Source organism: Ctenopharyngodon idella, chromosome 24, assembly GCF_019924925.1.
Source record: "Ctenopharyngodon idella isolate HZGC_01 chromosome 24, HZGC01, whole genome shotgun sequence".
NCBI classification, from domain to species: Eukaryota; Metazoa; Chordata; class Actinopteri; order Cypriniformes; family Xenocyprididae; genus Ctenopharyngodon; species Ctenopharyngodon idella.
Genome location: NC_067243.1, coordinates 7129322 through 7154349, shown reverse-complemented (window position 1 = coordinate 7154349; position 25028 = coordinate 7129322). Strand labels below are relative to the sequence as shown.

Here is a 25028-nt window from a genome sequence, read left to right as displayed (position 1 = left end):
TCAAATCCAGAGTTTAATTTGCATCTGAGAAAAGTCATTTGGTTATGACTACATTTCAATCTGTACTTTTTGTGACACGTTTGGAGTGGGAAAAATGTCATTATTTATTCAAATATATACAAACAGTTTGTCTCAAACATGTTAAAACTGATTCAGACATTGTGAAGTTGGTTTCTTTGGACACAGTCTTCACTGGTACATGTTTGGACATGAATACTGTCTCAACAGGAAAATCAATCTGTCTGAATCTCCACCGACGCCACTGCAAAGACAGAGAACATGCAACATGAACTACACGTGCAAGATTGAAATGGCATTGATGCTAGAATATTTCATTTGAGAGCATTCATAGCTTAAAGTTAAGAGAAAACTATATGTTATGCATTGAAACATATTACTAAGTATCATTATGTATAACAATAACTGGGTTAGCTTACTGCTAAGAGAAAATCTATGCACTTTACGCATCAACAGACTATAAAAGAAAACTGTACATGTTGCAAACCATTATATAACAATAACTGAGATTGTTAAATGTTAAGAGAAAATTATGTATGACGCCTGCTTTACCTTTTCTTGCTGTTCTGCATGCGTTTCAGGAAGGCGCAGATGGATGTGATTTTAGCTTTAGATTTCAGGAGTTCAGCATATCTATTTGTGAACTCAATGTCGCCCAACTGCCTCGTCTGAAGCCCAGATCTCCTGGAGATACAGGCCAGATTCAGTGTCAAAGTGACAAGTACATCAGTTTCAACCAGTAAAAGGCTCTAGTATTTAATTTAAAATGTTTATCAATTTATACTCCATTTCAAAAGTAGATATTACAAGAAACTGCCTGAGAAGAACCTTTGTTCTCCACTAGGAGGCGGCCTGCACTTGACTACACATGACGAGACCACAAAAGTGACTTATTAACAATCAAAGTTTATGACACCCACCCGCCTTGGTCTGCAACAAACGTATCCGCATCATCCCTGGGAAACAACACATTTCTGGGAGAAAAGATATCTGTTCTTGGGATGCTGTCCTCTTCTCCGAGATACCTGCGATGATAAAAGCCAAAACAAAAATGAGTCGATACATCAACTGTGAAGTTTTATCAACGCACAAACGTTTATTTGGTCTGTGTGTTTCAGAAAAAAACACTGAAAATCTTATCACCTCCAGACGGAAGTGAAGAGAGTGGGACGAAGAAGTGAGAAGAAAAATCAAACAAGGACAAAGAGATAAAGATCTAACAAGATTTGACGGGTCTAAAAATACATGACTGGCCAAAGTTATGAACTTGGCTTTCATTTTTATTTCACAAACAAAAGATCAGATAGAAGTTGAATATTCAGCAAGTTTTTGAAGTTGAACGTGACCTGACCTGCCAAGAACTGGAAGGCTGGTCGCGCACTGGATGAGAAGTATCGCAAGGATGGACACCTGTGTCAGACTTGTGAGAAGAGACATTTCCACACCTTAAAAAGACAAAATGAGGATTTTTAGGGTGAAAGACAAACCAGTTTTCATCGCAATCAAATGTGTGACAGAAGAACCTCAGTCGGAAATGTCACTTACCCTCGGTTTGAAGCTCTGGTGGCGGTCTAGCAGTTCTTCAGCGGTTCTTATCTGGTTTTTTTATTCCCATCCTTTTTGTACCCCAAAATCATTGATTGTGAAACGTCACCAAGATATCATAAAGTCCTATTCCAAGTGAGTTTTATTGGCCTCACTATTTGCTTTTTCATTAGCTATTTGCCAACAGTTTTCCTACATTTAATGTGATGCACCCATGCTCATAAAGATAAATATGATTAACAGTGATGACTTCCTTAATTGGTGGAGAACAGGTTGAGGGGGCAAAGGAATTGGTTTCCTCACTTGTTTGATATTGTTGAGATTGCAAATAAATCAATGAGGAAGGAAAAGCCATGTTGAAGAGAAAGGAGATTATGGGTCATACAAACACATACAAATATCATGATTATGGTTCAGTGAATTGCTCAGTAACTAAGAATCAGCCAGTATTTCTAACACACACATTACAACATCGCTATTGCTCATACTTATTAAGGATTTAAACAAACCCCTATAAATATTAAACACTGGCACAAAACCAGTTCAGCACTATTTGTGCTACAATTATACCTAAAATCAAGGTCTGCTATTACACTAAGCAAATATATTTCATCTGTTGGATGTTAAAACTGGACCTATAGCAACAGTATCGCAACCACCCACACACTAGCATTTTGGCAGTAAACAAACACTCACATTTTATTTTTAAAATACAAAACTGAGTGTATAACTAGGTAAAGTTCACCTAAAAATAAAGTTCTGGCATCATCTACTCAACCTTATTTTGTTCAAAACGTGATGTTATTTTGTCTGTGGAAAACAAAAGGATAAGGGTGGTTAGCAGAGTTAGCTTAGCAAGCTAATGGCTTCCATGCTGCAATGAAAGTGACACAGTCATGTGGTATTTTGGTTTAAATATCATAAAAATGATAACTTGCACTATATTCAAAGTCGTTTTATAGCATTTTGTGAGAAATCGACTAAATCATTTCCCACTGTATAAATCTTGTTTTCTTTCTTAGCACTAGCAGTGTTCATGCATTTTAACATGTTCACAATACACACAAGATATTAGCAAAGGTGAGTAGATTTTTTAGTAAAATAAACCCAATTTTCCACATGCAGTATCTTATGTCCACCAGTGGCTGGCGCTGTGAAGTCATATATTGAGTCAATTGAAGAAGTGCAGAGATTTTAATTAATAAAAAATGAAGCGCTTTGAAAACCCAGTCAGGGGTCCTACAGGGGTTTTCAATCTTTTAGATGCCATGGACCCCCATGATCATCCTGGTACCAGGGTCCCCCATCCTGAAATTTAAAGGCAGCTATATTTTCATGTAAAAAAAAACAACAACAACAACAAAAAAAGGCCTATTTATTTTTTATCATATTTTAGCCTACTGTTAAAATTAATAGCTATATGCGAAAAATAGGCTATTTGGAAAATATTTCGTTTATGTTATAGGCCTATTATTACAATTTCTCAATACAGCCCGTAATGCCAAAGTTTATGCCCAATGACGTGTATGTACGTTTAAAAAAAGTGTATTTTTAATTGTCCTTCAGTAGTTTAGCGTGAAGATGAGGACATTATCAACAGATGACTCAAATGAAGCTCTCGTTCCTCTTTTACAGACCCAACTCTTAAACAACTGCAGTGAATCACAGTCGCTTTTTAAACCGCATCATTGACTCTAATCGGGTTTATACGTTTAGTCTGTTTTTTTTATGATAACGAGCGCTAAAGCTTTCTCAGAGGTTATTAAACACATTTGTTTCTGTTAAGAATGAGATGGTGAACGGCGGAGACAGCTGGCACGACCTCTTTTTATAGCTGTTTAGATATATTTTATAATAATACACAGTAAGGGGGAGATAAAATGCGGTTAGTGAACCGGGGAATACTGCGGGAATTACAACACTGGCGTGATTTACCATATCCGAGAGGGTTCAAATGACGTGCGAGTTGATGATATTGTGAGCGGCGCGAGAGATGGAAATGGTGAGGGAACATAGAGCCTGTGATAGATATTCAGAATGATTGTTGAGTGTAATTTTGGGCTGGTGTCTTTTTGAAATATTCAATTTACATTTCCTACCAGCTAAGCTCAGTTCATTTAGATTAAATGCAGACTTTTCTGAAGTTACATAACAAACACACCCACCATGTCAAGGCGCGGCCACAACAGACAAGTGGTACCCAGCGCCATCTTTGATTTTTAACAGTAAATGAAAGCGAGGCTGTGAGGGGTAGCAGTGGGTTGTATGCTGTTAATTAATGTGTTTTTGGATTGTTCTACTGAAGAAACACTAAAAAAATCTTTCCAAGAATTTTCAGTAGACAAAAAACTTGAGCTGTGGAAAATTATAAGTGAAATAGGAGCTTTATACAGCGAATGCCATTGAAAACACGTTGAAGTTCAGCTGTGGCTCCTCTGTAGGCAAAATATTCATCCAAACATAGACCTCTATGTGTATATACACTGAATTAGTAATAAATTATAAATGTGTTCATCATTCTGCAACACATTTTCGGATTATCTAGAATATTTTAAGTCGTAAATTAAGCAGGATATTAAAATGAAGCACATCGGCAGGCATGTATATGATAAGCAGGGCAGGGTTGCCAGGTTTTCTCGTCGCTTCATAACATTAAGGTTGAACCACTGTAGTCACATTCACTATTTTAATGATGTCTTTCTGGGCCTTGAAATTGGTTATGACGTTGCTGTCTATAGAGAGGACAGAAGATCTCGGATTTCATAAAAAAAAAAAATCTTAATTTGTGTTCCAAAAATGAATGAAGGTCTTACAGACATGAGGGTGAGTAATTAATGACAGAATTTTTATTTTTGGTTGAACTAACCCTTTAAGGCACGGTCAAGTAAGTGATATTTCCACTAAATTTCGCCTGTAAAAAAGGTCCATGTATAAGCACTGCTCCCAGAAGTCACTTTCAAACCAAGCAACGTTCGCCAGCGCGGCAAATTCACATTCGCCCCCAAAAGCGAAACTCCTGATCGCACAGATTCCTATTGGAATGACTGGATTTTGCAGAGCAGCGGTAATAGACCTTATTCAGAGCAGCGCCATGACAGGTTTGAAAGCGAGGCTGTGAAGGACAGAATTGACCAACTAGCAGTTAGCCAAGGGGATCAGTCTTACTTTTCGGATTCAAATTGGACCAGTCTATGTTTTTAATATGGATGATTTAAAAGTTATGATCAGTCTTAAAGAAGAATGAAAAAAATAGATGGCTAACTTGCATAAACTACTAACACTATTCTTACAACCGGCCTGAGAAAAATACCCCAGTTATCTCACATGTGTCTCCTCTCCTGGAGGTCTCAACAATGTCTCAAACTGTGCTCATATTTGCCAAGATAGCGAGTAAAACTTTACATTTTCAGATAATATTTTTGTGTTCAAATCAAAGAATCTCAAAAGAATTTTCTTGATCATATTCCTAATGCTGCCTATACATCTAGTAGGCAACCAATAGAGGGAGTCAAGTGCCTTTGAAACAATTACCCAGGGAAGTATGAAAGTAGCCAAACTTTCTTTTTTATAATAAATAGCCTATAAAAATAGTAAAAAATCAGGAATATTCAACTTTGCACTTCCTCCTTACAAACCTAAATTTATGTGTAAAATTTGTAAAATGAAAAGTATTACAAATTCTCAACATTTCCATCACAAATTTTGTGATTGTGGAAATGAGAAATGACAGGGGAGCACATCTCCGCTAGATCAGTGACAGTTTTCAATGAGCTTCAGTGATTTTTTTCCCAGTTTTTTGTGGATGACTGCAGAAGTTTAAATATATATATATTATACAAGTTTTTAAAAAGGACTGTTTAAAGTCACTTTTTTTGCTAAACATCAACAACAACCTTCTTGAATTGTTTGACACTGCTGTACATAGGCAAAGATTTATGTCACACTTTTAAAACATGATTAAAAACTTAGTTGTTTGTCTTAAATGTGGTAGACATGGCAAAAGACAATATGAGTTGCCTACAACTCGATTTCATGAGAAAATATAACCATTTGGGTTGTTAGATCGTACAAAAACTAACAAATGGGATCGTAAAAATTCATACCAATTCTCCAAAATGTAAAATAGTAATGAATTGCAGTGAAAGTGTTGTGTAAGATGAACATCAACAGACTGTGACTGAATATTTTCTGGAAATCCCTTTTAAAAGGTCAACCACTTCTCCCTTTATTTATGATGTAAATAATCCTGTTTAAATTCACTGAAGTTGAAAATCAGTATTATTTTGAATCATTTCCACGTGGGTAGATGAGTAAGCTGCTGTTTGTGTGTGTGAACCTGTAATCAAAATCTACACCATGACACAGAGGTAAACAAACACCCTCACTGTGAAAGATGTTCATGTAACAGATCACACCACATGACCATTTACCCATAATGCCCTCCTGCTGTCGTATAACTGCCCCGGGTGAGCCAAAACCAATCTCCGTAAGAGTATGGCAGGCGTGTGCAACAGCTGCACCGGTTCCGTCAGCCATCTGTGATCAAACACACTCAAAAACACACTACAGAATGTATTGGTTAGTTACAGCTGGAGGGTTTTATGTCATTTTTAGAGTGTTTTCATACATGGCATAACACTAACCTCAACAACATGCAAAATTGTCAGATATATCACAAATGTTATTGTGATCATTTTTTAAATGCATAAACGACAGCAGAAGTTACCAGCCTAAAACAAAAGCAGCAAAAATATGCCTTTGAAATTGCAATAAAATGATATGGGAAAATTGTTTGCTTTGATGATATGGTTAGTTGTATTTTATTATTAGCATTTAGCATTGTTTTTACTCTGCTTTTTTCGACCCACCGCTGATTTAGGTAACCGTGTCTGTTGCTTTGCATGTTGATGAAACTTTGTTTTATATTCAGTTTTCAGTTTTCCTCTGACGTCTAGATTTAATGTTACTGTCCCTTCACTTTAACCAAAGCTTACACATTAGAGTAAATTACTGTCTAACACTTCAATACATATAAGATTTAATAACGTCTAATGGTGACAGTAAGTGTTTTATTAGAATACTATTTAAGGTTTAATCTGACATTAATGAGAAGGGAATAGGATTGCGTAGATGAGACATGCACAAGTGATAAAAATGGTTTTATATGTGGCTTAATAAAAACACAGCAATTTATGCTGCAGTTTCTTAAACTAAAAGCACGAAAACGTCAAATTTGAGGTGTTTACTTTTACTCTTCAGTCTAAAGCCAAAGAAAGATAACTGAAAATATCAAAGGATTTATGTGCAACAGCAATTGAACTTTCTCAGATAAGGATACTTCCCTTTTTCCTCAAAAACTCACTAGATCGATACTTTAATCAGGACACAAACACACAGAACTGTTTTACTTCCATAAACTGCAAATTATAGATCTCTACTGCAGCTTAAATGTGTGCAAAATTATTTTCACTTGAGAAAAACTTAAACTTTGTAGTGCACTTACAATGGTAGTCTGTAATTGTGTCCCAAATGATGCACTATACACTATGGCTGCGTCCGAAATCGCATACTCTGTCGAGTAGGAACTTATTTTGAACTTATTAATTACTTCACAAAGCTAAAAAAAAAAAAGTGTAATCAATACATACTACATTTGCCATGATGTCAGTTGTGTCACTTCACTGCCATTCACAAAACCTCTCCCATGGCCTCATGGGATGGTAAAGTGTCCTTCACATGCACACTTCAGAATCTCGCCAGAAGTAGTAGGTCATCCGGGTACTTTTTACCTACTCTTTTATGAGTATTGTAATTTCTGACATACTTCTTTAGTCACATACTGTTTTTCACCTGCTATATAGGGAAGTATGCGATATTACTAGCCCTACAACTAAGGCTAAATTTTATTTTAGACAATTTTGCAGCTCAAGTAATGGTTTTTACACTGAAACTATACCAAAATACAAATACAAGTTGCATTTCTGAGCTTCTAAATTTAAACCTTCCAGACAGACATCCATTGTGAGCGCAATAAAATGAACAAAACAAAAAGGTTTTGTTTGTTTGTTTAAACAAACTGGGTAGTGAGATAACATAATTTTCTGTGGTAATAATCAACCATGTCACAGATGCTGTCCATAGAAACTACTTGTTTTTAACTCGGGACATTTGATTTACCAGTTTGATGTAGCCCCGCCCCTTTTCAGCGCTGCGCTCGTTGTGTTCTGTCTTCCGGCATGTATTTCCACAGATTTATGAATGAACCGCTTGTTTTAAAATTTTCCCGCTCTACTTATATTTGTTATGACATCCGCCTCAATCATTACAATGCTCATGATAACTTTCGTTAACTCTACAATAAGTAAATCCACTTCACCAGCTAACTACTCTTCGACAGCGATGCAAGGAGTATACAGAGCAACCGCAAAAACTAAGCAAAATCCCTTTAAGACAAGTCATTTAAACAACAACAACAACAAAAAAGTCATTTCACTCGGCGGCCATCTTTGAAATACCTCTCGGGCATCCAAGTGCAGCTCCTATCTCTTTGAATGGGGAAACATCAAATTCTCCAGAACTGTTCACTAACGATTACATTTCATATTTGAAAACACTGAAATCTGACGACAACAACAGTCTCATAAAGCTTGTTTCTTATGTTCAAATAGCATTAAAAAAGCTTGTTTTAAATGCTAGACCAACCAATCTGCATGCGCAGTTATGAACGCGAGTCTGAGAACGCTGCCTGTTTCTATAGCAACTGGACGGCTCTTTCACTTAGAAGGCGGGGCTTATTCGCCATATTGGGTGTTGCACTTTCTCCCATTCACAAGTAATAGGAGTGCACCGTCTTCCTATATATAAAGTCTTTGAACTAAGTTCAAATACAAAATTCTAAAGATGGCTGCGCACTTGTTTCTCTGGCGCATAAATACCTCAAAAATGAATAATAACAATAAATCATTCAGAAAAGGTCACAGGTGTAGATAATGCTCTTTAAAAAGTAACTGACGGTTAGCTACAAAATAAAATTGAAACAAAACCTATAAAAAGAGAAATTAATTCATCTTCAATATTTTAATCAATATATATAAATATACATATGTCGTATTATTACTAAATTTACTGAATTAATGAGTTTTACTCACAATTTGGCTGAACGAAACAGCAGGCCTTTTATAGCTACCTAAAAGGTCAACATTCCTGCATTTGTCTTTACAACCTGGAAAGGTCAAATCATTACTTATCATAATGCAGATGAAACCTACACAGATAATCCATAGCAAAACAGATTATGGCACACAGGCTGGTCACTCTCACTGGCTGCGTACTGGACGACTGACCATATGTGCTACAAAAATGTTTTTTGACATTTTTTTGAAAACAGCAAACTTGAATCAGAAAGCCAGATGACAACAAATTAACATCATTTAGTAGTTGTTTGAAGGTCAGATTTGAAAGGTTAGACAAGCGACTTTCCCCAGTCCAACAACCCACGTCTGCAGATCAAAGCAGCTTAGACCCAATCAAACATTTCTGCCCGCCACGGTGGAGTAAACACTAATCGTGATGACAATGTTGATGATGATTATGATAATGATGTCATCAGTGACTGCTAAGCTTCCTCAGTGGAATGGATTATAGAGGCATGCCAATCATAATAAAGATGACTAGAAAATTATTAATATTATTTTATTTCATTGGCATGTATTATTATTACAAACTATTATTTTTATTGTCTGTATATTTGCACTGGCCATTGTAAACAAAACACTGTTTATTTATTGTACCATGAGCCACTGTGTCTAATGAATGACACAGATGAATCTCAGACACAAAGAGACACCTGCGTGAACTTCTACACACAACAGCCCAAATGAAAGCAGCACTAATTTGTTTTGACAAAGGTTAAACTGGCCATTTTACAAACCACAAACACACAATCCATTGTTTAAGCCCTGTCCTGCTGGCATAACATATGTATCCTTTAGTGCGACACTAAAATTATTTTAAACATATTTCTGAATATTTTATTATTATTATTAGGCAATTATTATTATTTACACACGCTACAACTCGTATTAACTTTTCCTCATATACACTCTAAAAAATAACGTTACCGTACATTAACTTCTCGAAAACGACAAATATTACCCAGAATGCATTGTTTTTAGAGTATATTACTGTTTCAATGGAAAAGGGCAGAGCCGTTAAATATTTCAACGGCTCTGGAAAAGGGTATTTTACGGTGTAAATTTGTTTCGTTTTTTACAGCTATTTTTTAGAGTGTAGACTACAATTATATACACTTTAATTTAAAATCTTGATGGAAACTAAAATCTTGATAACCACAAAAGTTACTTTTCCACAGATTAGGCGTTAAATATCGCTCGCGAACGGAAAAGCGTTACTGAGGTAGTAACCATAGCAACAGTAGACTTCTAGCGCTTCAGGATCGTAACGGACGATAAACCAAAACAAACAAGCTGAAGCTGTCGTTATAACACAAAACTTGAAACAAAAAACTTAAAGTAGCGTTGACAGTTGGAGTTCGATTAACTGTGCTAAGGGAGGCAACGACAACTTAATTTACGCTCGACGAAAACGCCACAGAATGCTTCCCGAAAATGTCATATAGCCTAGCCTACTTTGTATTTATCCTATAGTGAATACAGACAGTCCCTGAAAATCATTATATTATGCGCACATTGGACTAAACTTAATATCAGCGATTAGCTTGTTCACAGAAAAACTAGCTATTTAATGTTCAAAGAACGCAAGATTTAGCCTAAACCGCCGTCTTTAAGCCACTCGCGGAAAATGTCACACCCACCGTCACGCAGGACGAGATTATCACTCCCGTGTATCGTTACGGTGAATCTAAAGAGGAGAGACACGGGACGGTCAACCTGTGAAACGCTGACAAGTCACTGGCTTTATTTACAGCCCTATTCACTAACTTTAATAAGTGATGTTATTATAAAGATAAGCGTTTTCAATAACCTCAGGCAATATGAAACGCCCCAGTAACGCGCGCTAAGCCGCTTTAAGACTCTCGCGCAGGTGGATGGATGGAAATAGAAGCGCTCGGGCTCCGAGCTGAAGATCCGCGATGTAAACCTGACAGAAAACTTTTGCCTCAAACAACGAAGAATGAACTTAGTGCTTAGTGGGACTGTCAAAGTCTTTCTTCCTTTAAAGACCGAGAATAACGGGACGCAAAGCGCAGAGTTAGCGGAACGTTCGGAGTTTTCAGAAAGGCTCAAATAATGGCTAAGAAGAAACGTGTTTTATCGGTGAGTTTTATCAAAGGATTCCCAGATGACAGGTTATTATAGAGGCAGACATGCCAGCCAATCTCACCATCTCCAGCCACACCACGAACTACAACTTCCCAGCGCTCATATTCGGGATATTATTGATCATTATCATCATATGTGGGAACGTGCTGGTGTGTCTGAGTGTTTACAAGGAGAAAGCGCTGAAAACCACAACTAACTATTTCATAGTCAGTTTGGCTGTTGCTGATTTGCTGCTGGCTGTTCTGGTCTTACCGCTCTTCGTCTATACAGAGGTGAGTTAAGAAACCTTATTACCTAGATACTGTAAACATAATATTGTGTATTTACAAGGTGACCAGAAAACAAACAGGTTTGTACCTACTTTAAAACCCTGCTAAGCTGGTTTACCTAGTGATCATCTTAAATGACCAGGTAAAACCCTCCTATGGGTCCACTGTAAGTTTTGGCCACTTTCATGCTGGTTTTATCATGTTTGTACTTGTAAACCAAATTTGTTTTAAGTCAATTTATATAAATAAAATGTATAATTGCTGAATTGAAATAAGGTGATTTCATGCTATATTTATCTAATTTTCTGTAATAATATTGAGTGTGTGTGTGTGTGTGTGTGTGTGTATATATATATATATATGAAATGCTGGGTTGGGTTAAAAATGGACAAACCCAGCGACTGGGTTAAAAGTTTGCCCAGCGTGCTGGGTAGTTTTACGTAACTCAAATATTGTTTAAAAATTACTGTATTGCTTGCTTAAAATGAACCCAAAGTATGTTGGAAATGAACATTTATTAATATATTTAATGAATAATAATTATAAATAAACATTTATTAAATTGCTTATTAATAAATGTTCGCCTTTTGATTATTATTGTTGCCTCTAGTAATTATGTGTCTGATTTTTAATTTCCAACCTATTTTGGGTTCATTTTAAGCCAGCCATATAGTCATTTTTAAACAATAGTTGAGTTCAATAAAACTGCCCAGCATGTTGGGCAAACATTTAACCCAACCGCTGGGTTAAAACAACCCAATCGCTGGGTTTGTCCATTTTCAACCCAACTTGGGTTGTTTTTAACCCATATATATATATAGGCCCTATATCAACGTAAAACTTAGTAGTTAAAACCGTATCTAAATATCTAAAAATTCTTAAATCAAGAAGCATTTTCTAGACAAGTAAAAATTGTCGTTTTCAGAAAAAAAAAATGTCAAAATTAAGTGAGTTTTTGCTTAAAACAAGCAAATAATCTGCCAATGGGGTAGGCAAAACAATCTTATTTCAAACCGAAAACAAGATTATTTTGCTTGTTTTAAGCAAAAACTCACTTAATTTTGACTTCTTTTTTTTTTTTTTTTTTTCTAAAAACAAGACAATAATTTTTACTTGTCTAGAAAATGCTTCTGGATTTAAGAATTTTTAGATATTTGGACTGGAAAAAGACAAACTAAGAAAAGCATTTATTGCAGTGAACAAGAACTGTAGTAGCTTGCCATTAACTATGGTTAACAATGGTAACAGTAACCTATAATCTTTCGTCTATTGACTTGACAGCTTAATCAATCTGATCACCTGACACTGTTTCATAAAAACGCAAGATGAACTTAGCATCAATGCTCAATTGTTGCCCTTGCGTGAAAAACTTTGCAGACACGCATTCATCCGGCCTGCAACGGCCCCCTCCTGCTGAGACTGTCTGTCTCTGCCAGAGCGGACATCATGAACACACATCACACAATACACATTGTCTGTCACCCCAGGATGCGGGCACGAGGTCCGAGACGTTTCCACTAAAGAGGCCTCCAAAATAATCAATGATCGTACATTCCATTCGGGGACTTGCTAGTTACCGTGTCCCCTAGACTGGATTCTGAGGGCCCCAGACAAGTGGGGACAAGGTCACCGGGAGCGAAGCAAAGGACTCTGTTTGGCAGACTCTCTTCTGTACGAGGACATGAAGAAATTAAGCTCCAGTGAGTCAGCCGTGGCTTAATTACAATTTTACATGAGTCCCCTCACCACGATCTCATGGCTTCCACTTGTAGGGTGAATGTTGCTCGTTGGCATGGGAGAGAGGCCATTACCAAAAAGCAATTAAGAGTCTGTCCTCATCTCCAGGCCAATAATTAAAATGCCATTAAATCCTCCCCTCTGCTGTTTTATCTCTTTTTTTAGAACGTGTGATGCGTATCAGGTACTAAATTACCATCAGCCCGAGAGCATGTGGTGTGTGTGTGTGTGTTTGGATTGGTTCTTGTGACAACGCCAAGCGGATAATAGGGAAATTAAGGTTTCACACAGTCGCTCTGCTGTGAACAGGAGGTTAGGGAAAGGTGAAAGAGGTCACGGAGGCATGGGAACGGACTGATTGTAAAACATGGTAAGGATAGACAGAGGCATGCATGACAGAAGCGACAAATGGGTGAAGAGTAAAAGACGGTGATGATTTTTTCTCCCTCTCAGTTCCAGGATGGCGTTTGGTCCCTTAATATGACTGTATGTGATGGACTGATGACCATGGACGTGATGCTTTGCACCGCCTCCATATTTAACCTCTGCGCCATCAGCATAGACAGGTGGGTCTGACACCGAGCTGTTGTTATTATCGTCAACTAAAACTAAAGGAGACGATGGAAAAACATACGGAGAGCATCAGCTTTCATTTCTGGTCTGACAGCTGCAAGACCGGCTGAACGCTGTCAGTGTGTGTTAGAAATCAGGAAGGGTGAGAGAACATTGTGCTTGGTACATTTTTCGTCTTTAAATCAAACTTGGGTCTTCAGCCAACAAAGTTTAAATCCCGTCTGGCTAGCGCGCTTCCCATAATGTTTACGTGTTAGGTCAGTAGGTGGAGAGTAGACAGTGTTTAGTTTATACCTGTATTTAGAGTCGTCCACTTGTGATTCGATCGACCAACAGTGTGCCAATATTGCGCTGACATCTTGAGTCTCGAGTCTGCGCACAGTGAACATAAACCCCACCCTCTCCATGTAATGTAATGGGACATGAGACAAACTAAACAATCAAATTACACATCAAATATTCATTTTTACAATACAGACTTTTTTCTGGATCTTCGGGAGGAGATTGGAGCTTTAACTTTAATTTCTACATTGTTTCACACCAACATAATGAGTTGTTCTGCAGTATTAACCGATTTTGTGTGAGTGTGGGCGGGACCTTGATATTGTGGCTCCACTTTGTGCTTACTACTGCGCAGACTCGGGCTTTAAGTTCACTGTGCGCAGACTCGAGACTCAAGATGTCAGCGCAATATTGGCACACTGTTGGCTTCACTTACTACAATGGAAGAGAGTGAAGGTGGTCGTCCATCTTTTTTTTACAGTCTATGGTAAACGCTCATGTGGTCAAATGCATCCGAACAGCCACAAAAGACCACCTACTAACCTAACGCGTAAACATTATGGGAAGTGCGCTAACCAAACGGGATTAAACTTTGTTGGCTAAAGTTTGGTTTTAAGATGAAAAACGTACCAAGCACAATGTTCTTTCACCATTCTTGATTTCTAACACACAGCGTTCAGGCGTGTTCTTGTTTTTCTGTCGTCTCTGGTTGCGTTCATATATAAATTGCGCAAATTTATTTTGTCTATTAGATCGAAAGATCTGAAAAAGCCCTTACATTTACCCACCCAAAGACCCTCACCTCGAAGAAATCAGGACAGAAGTGGTCGAAAGTGGACAAAAGAGACAGATTAAAACACTTTGGGCCATTTATAAAGCGTGCGTACACACAGATTTGATCTTAGAGTGTGCGTATGCTTAAATCCACGCCAACGCTCATATTTATAAAAACGGTCTTTGACGTGGAAATGTGCCAAAACGCATCTTAATACCAGGTAGAAACGGCCTTAGAGAATATTATTTACCATTTCTATGTAAGCATGTTTCCCATCCTTATGCAAATTAGATTTCATGCCGATATAGTTTGCACCCACTTCCAATTAACATTTTATTTATTTATAGTCACCATCAAAGGAAAAACTCATTGTGGTAACCCAGAAATCACTTTATTTGGGGATTAGAGTTGTAGAAATCCAGTGTGAAAGCTTAAAGTATGTCTGCGGCTCCAGTTACTGTACGTGCAGCAGGCACAAAATGTGTAAAACATGCCTTTAAAGTCTGATGCTTGAACTGGGGTGAGGATCGATGAATCAAAATCATGCATTACACTGACATTTCACAGCTAGTTTTATATTTTGGAAGCGGTAAGGGTCACAGCAGGTTACCTTCCTAATTGTGGGTCTGTTTGAAGACACGATGAAATAGCATTTATAATAAAAGTGGCTTCCTGCTATGATTAAAAGAAGAGAGACTGGTAGAAAAAAATGTGTTCAGAATAACTAAATGGCATTAAGTTGCAGACATTACCTCGGAATTACACCCGATTCATCATTTAGACCCTCCTTCGCTGTCCTGCCGTCGCTGGCCTGGCGATTCGAGTGAACCACAGGGTCATCATCGTCCCTCCTGCCATTCCGTGTGGCTCAGCAGAAGGTGTTTTGAGAGATTAATGAGATATATGCTCAGGGCGGCACTCTTTGGAGATACAACAGCATGAAACTTGTTATGCAAGGAAAGGCTGCAAACGCGCCACTTGGCAGAACTCGCCACTGAATCAGCATGAAAAAGCAATGTGTTGAGAACAGATACACGGACACCGCTGCGTTTGATTTGTGTGTAACGGCCACATGCGTCCAGAGTTGTGAGATGCTGGGATGCCTCAGGGTTCACACTCCTGTTTAGAAACATACCCGGTCAATAATAAAGGCTCATGGCTTCTTCTTTCACTGATATGGAGATGATATGCAGCCTTGAGAACAAATTCATAGAGAACAGTTATTAAATAAAACTATAAAATTATATGCATGAGTCTCACATATATAGGCGTATCTCACAAATCATAACACTTCACCCCCCAAGATAAAAAATGTTTATTTTGCATATGCATATATATACATATTATATTTATTTATTTATTTATTTTTAAATAATAGATTTTTTTTTCTGATATATATTATCTGATTATATATTATATATTCTTGTACTTTTTTAAGTAGTAGTTTTTTTTACAGATTTTTTTTATAATAGGCATAAAGTGATAATAATGAAAATATTTGCATAAAGGACTATATATATATATATATACAAAGGACTTACTATATATATATAAAACATTTAAGCACTTTATAATCATATTTTTTAAGTATATATATTATCTGATTATATATTATATATTCTTGTACTTTTTTAAGTTGTAGTTTTCAGATTTTTTTTATAATAGGCATAAAGTGATAATAATGAAAATATTTGCATGACAAATATTAGTGACATTTATTTTTATGACATTTAAGGACTTTTTGCCCTAAATTGTCGTATTTTTCAAGCAGTAGTTTTCTTTTTAACAATAGGCATATATATACATATATTTATATATATATATATATATATAGAGAGAGAGACATTTATTTGTATGACATTTAAGGACTTTTTGCCCTATATTGTTGTATGTATTATAAAATACACACGTGTTGGATATGACTGATATTATTTGATTAGCAGATGAGGGTTCAGAGAAATAACCCACAATTGGGTCAACTCAGTTGGCCAATAAGAGATTCGACCAGTGGCTTAGCTAGCATTTAATGATGAAAGGAAGGTGTTGAGTAAGTTTTTAAATGTGTTTTAATAGTTTTGCATGGACTGTCTTGTAATACCTCATATGGTTTACAACAGGTTTATCGCAGTCTCTGTCCCTCTTGCTTACAACCGCAAACATGTGGACCAGCGACAGATTGTCCTGCTTTCTGCCACATGGATCCTGGCCTTAGCCGTGGCCTCCCCCGTGATGTTCGGAATCAACAACGTCCCCAACCGGGACCACGGCGAATGCAAGCTGGAGGACAACAATTACGTGGTCTATTCCTCCGTCTGTTCGTTTTTTGTGCCGTGCCCCATCATGCTGTTGCTGTACTGCGGAATGTTCCGGGGCCTGAGGAACTGGGAGGAGGCGAGGAAGGCCAAGCTGAGGAGCAGCATGCAGGCCTGCAGAAAGCTTCAGGAGGCCGCCGCGTCGCTGCAGCCCCTGTCTGGCTTGCCGCCTCCTCTGCCGCCTGTGATCGATAAAGACCTCACGGACCTTACCTTAGAGGAGCTGGACCAGGATAACTACCCCGATCCTGACAGCCCAAAACCTGTGTCCATGCTCGCCTACCCTGTTGCGAGCTACAAACAAGATCAAAACCAGAACCGGCAAAGGAAGAGGACGAAAAATAAACAGGAGGGAGAGGAAAGCAATGAGGGTGCTTCCTGTTGTAGTAGGTAAGTTAGTTGAAGTGAAATACGAAAGTTGACATGTCTAGCTATACTCTACATTCTAAAAAATGATGGGTTAAAAACAACCCAATTCGGGTTGAAAATGGACAAACCCAGCGATTGGGATGTTTAAAAATGACTGTATTGCTTGCTTAAAATGAACCCAAAATATGTTGGAAATTAACATTTATTAATATGTTTAATGAATGAATATTTATTAATAAGTTTAATGAATAATAATTAAACAATAAACATTCATTCAATTGCTTATTAATAAATGTTCACCTGATTTGATTATTACTGTTGCCTCTAGTAATAATGTGTCTGATTTTTAATTTCCAACCTATTTTGGGTTCATTTTAAGCCAGCCATATAGTAATCTTTAAACAATAGTTGGGTTAAATGAAACTGCCCAACATTTAAACCAACCGCTGGGTTAAAACAACCCAATCGCTGAGTTTGTCCATTTTCAACCCAAATTGGGGTGTTTTTAACCCAGTATTTTTTAGAGTGTAGTTTTTATGACCCTCAGAGACTACATGAAGTAATTTATTAACCCTTAAACGCATACCTCGGGTCTTTATTGGGCCCTCCCCCTCATTCATTTTTTAAAGTTTCCTTCTTAGTATTCCTCAATCTATTCATTATAAACATTCTATTCTAGAAAAATTGTAAAAGAATGCCTGTTTTCTAATTATTTTTTTGTAAAGAGTGTATAGGGTCGTTAGCGACCCGAGGTATGTAATAGTGCAAAGATATTTTTTCTGCGCAACAATAATTGAATCTCTGATGACTCAACTGCAATTCGCCTTTATTCCTCAAGGTGGCAGTGTCTGATGCACAATGATGACGTGATGTTTTAATCCTAATGCACACAGGCAAAAAAAAAACCAAAAAGAAACCATCCTCAGCAAAACTTGAATTGGCTCAGCGATTTACTGCAGAGCAAGTATTGTACGCACTCAAATGTTAAGCCCTGTTTTTTACACGTACGCTAGCACACAGCGTACGCGCAGTTGAATGCACAGTCTTCCAAAGTATACTTCACTTGACGCGTAGGCGTACACAGGCGTTCAACACATGCGCAGTTTTGAGCAATCTCTCGTCACGAGTTACAACCCATGAAAACATCTTTGTATACTTTCATGTTAGAGTTATACAAATGAGGGTACTTTCTAACCTCTTCGCACAATCTCTCATCTATGTAGGCCCAATGTTGTCGTTGTAGCTTGCATGCGTTCCGGTCTGTTCTGTTTATGCAGGTTTTCTTCGACTACCTTGTGAATCGACGCCCCCAGGGCACAGCTGCCACCTTGTGGATACACTAATTACTGCAAAAAAAATTAAATGCGCATATGCAACCTGTGCGGTTACAAAAATCCGGCAGTGCGAGTACTCTTCTGATGACAACATTTCAGAAGTGTTTTATACGATTACGTCAGTTAGAGAGGCATTCGTGTTAGATGTAGACCCGAAAGACCCGCTAAAGACCTGAATATGTAATAATGATTGGCAAAACATTCATGCATTTAAGAGTTAAAGTACAAATATTCTGTCACATCGCAGGGCCATTTAAAATGAGCTACTGAAGGCAAAAGGTGTTGAACTGAACTAAATTGAGCTGCTTTACAGCTGAATTTGTTTCTCAACTGATGAATTTTAACACTGTTATGTTCCTGTTTATTACTGTGAAGCTGCTTTGAAACAATCTGAATTCAAAAAAGGCTGATGTCTCTAACCAACCTGCAGTGGAAAAAATATACAACATTTACATCCTTAGACTTTACATTTAAGTTAAGTCTAAAGATTTAAGTTTTATTTTCAAAAATGAAAATAATGTCATTTATTACTTACCCTTGTGTCGTTCTACACCCGTAAGACCTTCGTTCATCTTCTGAACACAAATTAAGATATTGTTGATGAAATCCGATGGCTCAGTGAGGCCTCCATTGAGAGCAAAGCCATTCAAACTCTCAAGATCCATAAAGGTACTAAAAACATATTTAAAACAGTTCATGTGAGTTCAGTGGTTCAATATTAATATTATAAAGCGACAAGAATACTTTTTGTGCGGCAAAAAAACAAAATAACGACTTTTCAACAAAATCTACATGAGCCGATTTCAAAACACTGCTTCGGAGCTTTACGAATCGAATCAGTGAATCGGAGTCACGTGATTTAAGCAGTTTAGCCGTTTGATAGGAGATCCGAATCACTAATTCGAAACAAAAGATTCGATATGGAGTCGATATTAAACTACAAATATCGCATGGAACGAGCGTATGCATGTCAACTAAACAGCACAACAAACACTCTACTCCTATGAAGACATTTTATTTTAAAAATGTGAAAAGCTCTTTGAATTTATTTTTACAGTTTGCTTTTATAGCCTGCCATTTGCAGATTGTTGGAAGGAGAAATCAACAGTAAATTGTTTTTATTTATTTAAAAAAAAAATCAAATTATTCAAAAAATGAATTGACGGATCATTTATTATTAATGTAGCCACTTGACAGGGTATTGTGAGTTGAAATGAAGAGGGAAAAAAATAGTGTCTCGCTTCTAAAATGGCCTTAGAGGAGTGATTACAAACACTGTCCACATTTGCTGAAATGAGGAACTCCTTTGGCCCTCATTGGCTAATCATTCCTCACCAATCCTCCAATCCGATTATGATGTAAGCCTCACTTTAGTCACAGCAGACGGAGTGGGGGCAGCCGTCATGTTAAGACATGCACTTATCCTCTTCACGGGTTCCTGGGACGTGTCACTGATGTACCTGTGCTGTGATCTGTACAGTACTGACAGTACCTGGCAAACCCTTTCGCTCCTTGTCACCCTGAGTACAGACAAGAAAGAGGGACAGTTTAAGGTCGGGGTAGGGCCACACCGGCTGTTCAGAAGTACACACTAGAGGCTTAGTAACTTCTAGCTAGTTTGCAACTAACTCTGTCCTTTATTTGGTTGCATCATTTGTTCTTAAAGGGTTAGTTCACCCAAAAATGAAAATTATCCATGATTTACTCACCCTCAAGCCATCCTAGGTGTATATGACTATCTTCTTTCAGACGAACACAATCGGAGATATATTTAAAAATATCCTTAGTCCTCCAAGGTTTATAATGTCATTTTTAAATGACATTTATTTATTATGATTGATTTTATTTGATATGTATAACACGGGCCGATGCACACAGTGACACACTGTTCAGGTCAGATTTGAAGAGGTGTGTTGATGTGGCACTAACAAAGTAATTTATTCACATATAAAGGAGTGTAAATGTCAACATTATCATATACTGTATTGCAATTTTATTCTGTTACTCTTGGTCAGAGGCTTCCGTAAATATTTCGATTATATGTAGAATTATGTTTAATGGTGCAACACAAAAATATGTTGTAGTGTACTTAGTGCCCCTTTATTTTAAACCTAGACTTACACACAGCTGATGCAAATGGACACACGATTCCCACAATACACATGGCCAGTTACGTTCAAAAGCTCAAAATTTGTAGTTTTTTTATAAAACATACAATTGTTTATAAAATAAAGCATAAAAGCCAAGGTATTTCAGGGATAAATGTGGCGTCCTTTGACTTTCAGCCATCCTACCTGATCTCTCTTTCCTCTCACTTCTGATGGATGATGGATCTGTGGACCCTAGACAGATAGATTGGCAGATCATTTTTTATATCCCTCTGACGCAAGCGACCCTGCGTTTCTGTCTGGAACCTCTCAGAGTAGAAGTGAATAAAATAACTTATATCTTTGATCTGAGATGATGCTTGCTCATTTGAGAAGTTTATTTTAGTTAAGTCTCCAAAGAGCGATTTAAAAGCTTGGAAAATAAAGAGGACTGGGTTAGATGTTCAGTGTGCTGTATCATAAATGTGATCCTGTGGATTTCTTTGGCTTTTAATATTTTTTTTTATCCAGTTTATGAATATTACAGACTTTTTTGTTTACGGTGTGCTGTTTGATTTTTATTTTCAAGCCTAATAAACGAATAAATCTTAGGGCGGCCTGTTCACACCAATGGATGATATTGTTCTGTTTATTATAAACTGTAATTTTGTCGTCTGGCACCTTTAAATGCTCGAGGTCCTGTTTTTATTGTACATCAGTTGGGAAAAATTGTTCTGAAGCGATTCCAATGATATCGTTCCTCTGTGTCGTTAATGTAATAGTTGTGGTGTACTTTCCTATTCTTGTAGAATTAGAACAATTATTAAAGTTATAGTTATCATTATAGTTATTGTCCTTGGTGTGAACGGGCCTTAACGCACTTAATCAGCAGCATTTCGAACACTGTCAACCTTAACGCTCAAAATAATTAATTGGTTTGAGTAGAGCAAACTTAAATTAAACAAATTAGTTAAATCAAATTAACTTTTATGAGTATTTAGAACTTTCTTTTTCTTTTGAGTTCACGAAACTTACACATTTTAAGTAATCTGAATTGTTTCATTGTTTTGAGTTTTATTAACTTGTTTCTTTTAATTTAGACAAACTTAAATTTAACTGAAATTGGGCTGGGATTTCTATTTCCCAGCATGCTTTACCATGGCACACAAAAATTGGAGAGTAAATGCTAAAATTAAGTGTTATATGTTTTAGTGCAAGATTAATGTTAGGTGGGAGATTTAGTAATGTTTAATGTTTTGCTATGCTAATTTTGAAGAGTTTCTGTTATGTTGGTTTTTTGGTGGGTTACTATCATTGTGACGAGTGGAGCATGAGCTTAGTTTGAGAACAGGTTTGTTAAATGTTTTATATTGTCATACTCATTCAGAAATTGCTATGATATGATGATGCTATCAAACTATTGTGTTACCAATTAGCGAGTTAGCATTTATTGAATTAACTACTTAAAGCTAGCCAAGTTTCCACTATTAAAAATATTTAAGTTGAGATTACATGATAATTTTAAGTTAAATGTACGAATTAGCTTACTAAAATATTTCAAGTTAGGAGCAATTCAAATGTGTGAGTACAAAATAAAAATCTGCAAGTTTTACGTACTTAAACTTTAAATGTTGATATAACTGATTACCTCAATTTTTTTGAGTTTTGCCAACTTGTTCAGGTTTATGGTGAACAATATGAGGAGAACTTGAGAATAAGTTTGCTAGAGTTGAAATAATATCGTTTCTCTGTGTCATTATCGTTATAGTTGTGGTGAGGACTAACTTTAACTATATATATATATATAACTATATATCTAGGTGTGCTGCAGTTTTGTCATCTGTCACTTTAAATGCTCGAGCTCTTAAAAGCAGGATGGATTCTGATTGGCTGTCAATTTTTTTTATTGTTCATCAGCTGGGAAAAAATAAACGCTCTGAAAGTAATTTAGTATTTTAGAACTATATCTTTATTGTTATTATAGTTATCATCCTTGGTATGAACAAAACGATTATTAAAACTTTATAGTTATATTTATCGTCCTTGGTGTGAGCGGCCCTTTAAAGATGATGGTTTCCTTCCAGAGTTGATTTTCCGACTAAAACAGGAAGTTGGGGTGGGACGCATTTTTTAAAAAGCCTTTTTATAGTTTATATCACAATACTGAAAAACATCACTTTGCTAAATGTAATGAGGACAGTTCCCTTGCAACCAATTTCTTTGTGAATTGATTGACTGCAAACGAATTAGTGATGAAAGGAAATAAATTACAAGCATTTTATTGGACAACAATAGATGTTTTTTTCACCTGACACTCTTCGATCTCCAGGTGCCTTCCTGTTCTGCTGGACGCCATTCTTCGTAGTGCACACGATGAGGGCTCTCTGCGAGGAGTGCGAAATCCCTGGGAGTGTCGCTAGTATCGTGACCTGGCTGGGCTACGTCAACAGCGCTCTCAACCCCGTCATCTACACCGTCTTCAACACAGAGTTCAGGAAGTTCTTCCGGAAGTTCCTGCCGACTCTACCCAACTGCTGCTAGCATGAACATGCTCTCTGCTAACGGTTTACGAACAAAACATACCCAAAAGTATAAATAAACCAGACAAATGATGCTTACATGTAAATACAGCATATTGTATGACACAAATATGAAAGTATGGTTATAATGCACTAAACTGTTTGCTGCCATTACATTTTTACTTTACTTTTTAATTTTGTATGTTTACATTTTGAAAGCTGACATCAATAGGCCTCTTGATGAAATGCAAGAAGAACGAATTTGTGTAAATAGTGCATAAAACTTGAGTTACATAAATTGTTGCAATCACAAAATACATGCATGAAATTAAAATCGAATAATGAAAAAACAGAGCCGGACAAATCAGGAAGAACTTGTTTCTGGGATGTTGTTATTGAAGCGAATACGACAAATTACGCAAAAATGGCTTTACGAACAAATTAAACATTTCGTTCTGCTTGTTTTTCATGGACGAGGCCCAGTTTATGCTTTGAAGCTTCTATGACAGGAATGTCTGTGAACGTCTGCCATCTACGATGATCTCTATTTGCCATTCTCATGTGATATGCGAAGGAGCTCATCCAGCCCACGAGTCAAAGTTAGGGCGCTCATTTTGTATCTGATTGCACTGACTTTCATCTGAGAAATAAATGTTTTTCACAGTCAAGAACTACTTTGTGCTGATGTCCAGAAGACATTGAGGTTGTACGATCGATGCCTTTTTTTTTTTTATCCAAATATGTGTTCATTTTACGTATTCAAAAACTTTTATAGGACAAAATGCTCTGAACTAAGAAGATTGTGGTTGAGAGTTTTACTAAGGCAATATTGATGTGATGTTATAAACATAACAGTTAACATCGCAAAGGTTATTTATGCTGTAGTTGACAGTTTTAGGAGCAATAAATGAATAATCCAATGTCAGGCATTAGTGGAGCGTATCAATTAATCTCCAGTGTGGAGATCAAAACCGAAGTGGTGAATCTACGAACAACCTATACTGAGGAAATTTTTTTGTACGTTTCTGAACAAAATTCACTGTCAACCTGTGTAAGTTAGATGTTCATGTTGTGTTTGTTTTCATGCCTTTCACGTTATTTGTACTCTACAGGTCACGCAGTGTTCATTAAAGCTGAGTGAACGCGGTTACACCGTGTTTATACACTGGAAAAGAGCGGTTTGATTCCAGTGCATACAGTGCTAGAATGGTGCTTTTTTTCTGTTCTTGTTATGGATTTGAGTTATCAGTGTCACTGCCGAGCCTACGTTATATGGTACGCTTGCTGCTTTTGATAAGTTAAAACATCTATTTTGAATTGCAATTGAGAGTTAATCATAGAATAATAATCAAAGGGCTTAAATTCTGTCATTAATTACTCACCCTCATGTCGTTCCAAACCCGTAAGACTTTCGTTCATCTTCAGAACACAAATGAAGATCTTTTTGATGAAATCTGAGAGCTTTCTGTCCCTCCATAGACAGCTACACAACTGAAACGTTGACGCTTCAAAAAGTTCATAAAGAGATCGTAAAACTAATCCATATGAATTGAGCAGTTTAGTCCAAATTATCTGAAGAGAGTCGATCGTTTTATATGATGAACAGATTTAATTTAGGCTTTTATTCACATATAACCATTCATCAACTCACATGAATGGTTATATGTGGTAGACAGAAGCTCAAGCATGTTTGCTTGTTGCACGAGAACCAATGAGGTTCATTCTTGCATGTTACGCTTCCGCAAGAACCAATGAGGTTCATTCTCGCACAACGCTTCCGCAAGAACCAATGAGGTTCATTATCGCGTGTTACGCTTCCGCAAGAACCAATGAGGTTCATTCTCGCGTGTTACGCTTCTGCAATAACCAGTGAGGTTCATTCTGACGTGTTATGCTTCCGCAATAA

The 25028-nt window shown here is 37.0% G+C and overlaps 1 protein-coding gene and 1 long non-coding RNA gene across 2 annotated transcripts; one reads left to right on the top strand and one right to left on the bottom strand.

The window, feature by feature from the left end:
* LOC127507777 (uncharacterized) lies at positions 1-7206 on the bottom strand. The gene is made up of 5 exons (XR_007928428.1): positions 1564-7206; positions 1370-1463; positions 939-1043; positions 571-702; positions 1-262 (listed from the first exon to the last, which is right to left on the bottom strand). It is a non-coding gene; the product is annotated as an uncharacterized LOC127507777 (long non-coding RNA).
* A 3046-nt stretch (positions 7207-10252) lies between these two features.
* Positions 10253-24283, top strand: drd4a (dopamine receptor D4a). The gene is given in 5 exon segments (XM_051884963.1): positions 10253-11137; positions 13325-13437; positions 16619-17150; positions 17152-17203; positions 22933-24283. Coding segments are annotated over 5 exon segments (1137 nt in total). The 5' UTR covers positions 10253-10909; the 3' UTR covers positions 23145-24283.
* The last annotated feature ends 745 nt before the right edge of the window (positions 24284-25028 follow it).